The sequence below is a fragment of the Phoenix dactylifera genome, unplaced genomic scaffold, assembly GCF_009389715.1.
Source record: "Phoenix dactylifera cultivar Barhee BC4 unplaced genomic scaffold, palm_55x_up_171113_PBpolish2nd_filt_p 000298F, whole genome shotgun sequence".
NCBI classification, from domain to species: Eukaryota; Viridiplantae; Streptophyta; class Magnoliopsida; order Arecales; family Arecaceae; genus Phoenix; species Phoenix dactylifera.
Window position 1 is genome coordinate 173232 of NW_024067775.1, and position 4844 is coordinate 178075.

The window sequence follows — 4844 nt, forward strand, 5'->3', positions numbered from 1 at the left end:
CCTGAGACCAGAGAACGGGCCTGAAACAGGTTGGGAGCAAGCTAAAATTTTACAAGCCAGTTTTTGAAAAATATATATATATCTTAATTTGGTGTTAGATGGATGTTCTAAAAATCTTGGTAAAACAATAAATAGATGAACTTTAGTACAGCGACAATGTTAAGTTATATGGATTGCAGGTAACTCATTATCAACTGCAATTATAGGGTAAGCTCACATTGCCAAGGCAGTGGAAAAGCTGAAAAGGCCTATAGTCCAAACTCAACCATCAAGTTTGGCCAAATAATAATAAGTTTATGGGACTTAACCAAAAGCATTAGGCCCCCTAAGTAAGGTTACCGATTAATTTGAGCAGCTAAAGCTTAGTTCAAAGAGGACTCCAAAAAAAAAACTTGGTTATGAGGCAACCGACCTGAACTCGACCCTAGTTCATATTCCCAAAACTAATGCCAAGCTAGGACAAAAATAAACTTGGCAGGATCAAACTTTGCAACATAATGCACGATTAGATTTTATGCAATATTCATGCATATGTTATATTTATATAGTATACAAGCAAGTATATAATCAGTTGCAAAGGAATCAACAAGCTTGGTACTGAACTTGAAGGTTTATTCAAGCTCGGCATAAGCTCGAATTGATTTTAGCTTGATTTAAGATTATTAAAATGATCATGTATTTTTTTTTCTTCAGAATTCTGATTGAATTGAGCTCAATCAAATAACAGCCTGGCTATGCTTGATTTCAAGCTTTAGTATCAAAAATAAATCCAAACTAGGATTGATTGCACCCAAGCTCGACCACACCTCCTGCCCTCGAGTCTTTCACATACATTGTTTAAATTAAATTTTGGAATCAGATCTCTATCTTAGAGTTGAAATGTATTTTCATATATCAATGAACTAGTATTTATGATGTAATATAAAAATCAAAAATATTTAACTAACACTAATGTGGTGCGTACATATTTTTTATTATTCTTATTTGATTATCATGCTTAATTAAGTTGAAAACATGCTAAGTGTTGCCCCATTTTCTCTCATTTTATAATTGCAACCATTATTGTGCCCAACATGGAGTCGAACTCAAGTACACGGCTCGCATGTTTGACAATCATTGCTGTTCTAATGGTGATGATCTGCATATAATTAAGGCTGGAATGAGCCGAGCCAAGCTAAGTATCAAGCTACTCCGCTCAAGCTTGAGACAAGTTCGACATAAAGTGCTCAAGCTCAACTTGGCTAAGTTCACAGCCAAGTTTAGGTTTTTCAGTATTTTTTCAAACATAGGCTGTCTTCAAGCTTAGTTCGGTATGCAGCTGAGCTCTAAAAGTTGATCGAGCTCAGCCTGTTTCTCAGTCGCGCTGGGTTCAAACAAAAAATTGCTAAGCCAGCTCAAGCTACTCACGAGCAGCTCACTTCATTTGCAGCACTATATATATATATATATATATATATATATATATATATATATATATATATATATATATATATATATATATATATATGTATGTATGTATGTATGTTATTATTCATTTGCTTAAAAAAGAAGGTGGTGTTCAAAATAGTTGACGTGGATGTTAAAATGTTTAACAATTTTTATTTAACAATTTGGGTGTGAGAAATAAATACCCCATCCAAATAAGTTCCATCCGGGCTTTTTACTAATCAAACAGTCCTCGTCAAGCCAAATGTTGAGTAGGCCAGGAGCTGCCTATTCATGCTTGCGTCCTTGGCTGAACATACTGTTATAGCATTGACCACATACCAACAATAGTTCATTAGTTGTAAATGACTACAACATAAGGGAGATCTGTTAAATAATTATTATGGCATGCAACGACAATGCTCTATAATAATTAGATGTGACAAATAAGTATTATAGTTGAATAGTGTCCTAACTCAGGATCTTATTCAAAAAAATTAGTCTGATGGTATTATTTGGACTTTTTTTGGCTTTGTATAAGTATCCAAGATTTATCCAGTGTATAACTGATAAGGGATTAAATATACAACCGTATGAATCCTCCCTCACATATTCTCTCGGTTTAAGCCCTTACGTCTTTGTCAGACTACGAGTTCAAACCTATTCAAATCGAATTATAAGCACCATGATCGGCTTGTGGTCAACCCCAATAAATCTGTCTCTAGTCCATATCGGCTATGAGTTGGATTCGCTTTAATACTATTTGTCACAATTTAGGATATTATCTAAAAAAACTAGTTGGAAGGTATTGTTTAAACTTTTTGGTCCTTGTATAAATATCTAAAATCTATCTAGAACTAAATATTCATATGGGCCGCCGCAAATAGTCTAGTACATGTTTTACATTCTGTCTTTTAAAGATCACGTGAACACTTACTATATTAACAGCATTTATTTACTGAGATCTACGCTGTCCAAGAGTGAAACAACACTAAAGAGCATAACTCATATGATTTTCTTGAGGCAACAAAACTATAATAATTTTTTTTCCTTTTCTCTGGAGTTTGGAAGCTAGAAAGTGGAAACTTAATTTCTTATTCATATCCGTTGCCATACGAGATAGATTTTGATATGCATGTTCACCATTCAGAAAACTTGGAAGAAAGGCGCTTGTAATTCTTAGCCTCCATCCATGTCAAGCGGACCTAATCGTAGTGGATCTAAATCACTCGTGCCTATCTTTACCTATTTTAGTAGTTAATTTCCATCTACTACATGCAGTCAGATCAGGATCAAAAAAGAGTATCCCAAATAAACTAACTAAATTCTATATCAGGTAAGGGATGGGCCAGCCGTCTTTGGGTTTGTAACCCATACTGTTCAGAAGAGCTTTGTCAGGCCTGCTTAAAATTGGCTAGTGGACCGGGCCCAAAATGCCGTGATCTAGGATTGAGCTTAGGAAGTTTGGCGGGCCAAGTGTCTGCGAACTTGTTCACAATTTGGGTATGTTGAGGCTCGGCCCACTGCGAAGAGGCGTGAATAAGTACGTGAAAATTATCTAATTCTTAGTCGTAAGATAGTTTATTTATACTGTTATCTATACAACAAATATGATAATTTACCAACCAAACAGTGCTATGATAGATTAACTCGTCAAGCTAAAAATGACATGTTACATTATAACCCAAAATCACCAGAGCAGAGTACTTATTTTTAGGAAAATTACGACAAACTTTGAACTAATATAGCTTCTGCGCTCCCTGTAAGTAGGTTGGTGACCATTTTTTAGGAGATGTTCCTCTCCTTGATCCTCACGGGCAAGCCACCTTCCATCCTCATCGTCATCGAGAGATGGTGCTTCCCCCTGTTCTCCACCACCTCCACCTCAAATCCTTCCAAAATACTCGCAGCCACGGCCTTCATCTGGATATACGCCATGTCCTTCCCCAAGCACATCCTCGGCCCCGCGTGGAACACCGTGTACCGGAACGGGCTCGCCGGCTGGAATACCCCGTCCTCCATCCACCGCTCCGGCCGGAACTCCCCGCAATCCTGCCCCCATATCCCCTCCGCCCTCCCCATCGCGTACGTGCTGTACATCACCGTCCACCCCTTTCGCACCCGCGTCCCGTCCGGCAGCTCGTCCTCCCGGCGGCTCTCGCACGGTCGCAGCGGCACCGGCGGGTAGATCCGCATCGACTCCGACAACGCCGCGTGGAGATATCCCATCTCCCTTAGCTCGTCGAGCGTTAGCACCTCGCTATCGTAATTCCTGCGCTGCGATCGGATTACTCTAATCTCCTCTCTTATCTTCTCTACAACTTCTGGCTTCGAAGAAAGGATCCAGAAGAACCAGGTGAGAGCCGTGGGCGTGGTATCCCGCCCCGCGAGCACGAAGCTTATGAGGATATCCCGGATAAACTCGTCCGAGTGGGCTCCGTCCGCCGCGAATCGGGACAAGAAATCACTGCCGCCGCCTTCTCTGCTTAGCTTCCTCCTCGACCGAACGTACTTTTCTACCAGTCCGTGGACTGTCTCCATGGATTCCCTTAACCTTCTCTCTGATTCGAGATCGAGCCACTTGCTAAGCTTCCAAATCAGCGAGAAGGGCTGCTTCGCCCTCTCAATAGAGAGCTCCGTGGCCTCATGGAACGCGTGGTAGAACCGCTCGCCGTCCTCGCTCTCCAAGGCGAGGCATTTGGGGTCCTCCCCGAACACCAGGCTACAGATATTATCAAACGCGAAGCGCTCGAGCACGTCCTGGAGGTCCAACACCTCGCCGCTCCGGCCGGCTCTCTTCAGCAGAGGGATCAGCCTGTCGACGGTCTCGTGGCGGACTTTGTCGAGGACGAAGGCGCGGAGAGACTTGGTATTGAACTCGAAACTAGCAGCCTTACGCTGGAGGAGCCACTCCTCGCCGTTGGAGTTGAAGATGCCGCGGCCGAGGAAATCGTGGAAGGTGGACAGAATCTCGCCGCCCTTGGGGTAGTTCTGGAAGTTGGTCCGGGCGACATGCTCGACGTTCGTGGGGTTGGCGGTGAAGACGATGGGCGCGACGGTGACGGTGCCGGTGGGGGAGCTGGCGATGAGGTCCGTGGTCCATTCCAGCAAGCGACGCCCGTTCTTGATGAAGTGAGGGAGGTTTCCTATTACCGGGTAACTCTTGAGCACTAAGGACTCTGTTGCTTTTGGCGGCGCACTTCGTTTGAAGAAGAGAATGGCGGAGTAGAGAACAGAGAGGAGGAGGAGGAGGATGGTAGGAAGGAAGACAGAGCAGAGCTCCATTTCTTTTACTCGGCAAGCTCTTCACCGTTTCTCCTCCCTGGAGCAAGGATAGCTCTGATTCGCTTCCTTGGCTCCCTGCACTTGCAGGCTTTCTGGAGCTCGTCCTTGTGATCTACGTCTGGGATTTGGCGTGG

General features: G+C 43.0%; 1 protein-coding gene across 1 annotated transcript; it reads right to left on the bottom strand.

The window, feature by feature from the left end:
* Positions 1 to 3210: 3210 nt before the first annotated feature.
* LOC103720476 (cytochrome P450 94A1-like) lies at positions 3211 to 4710 on the bottom strand. The gene has a single exon (XM_017846009.3). It carries the CDS (start codon positions 4708 to 4710, stop codon positions 3211 to 3213), a length of 1500 nt encoding a protein of 499 aa, XP_017701498.3.
* Positions 4711 to 4844: the final 134 nt, after the last annotated feature.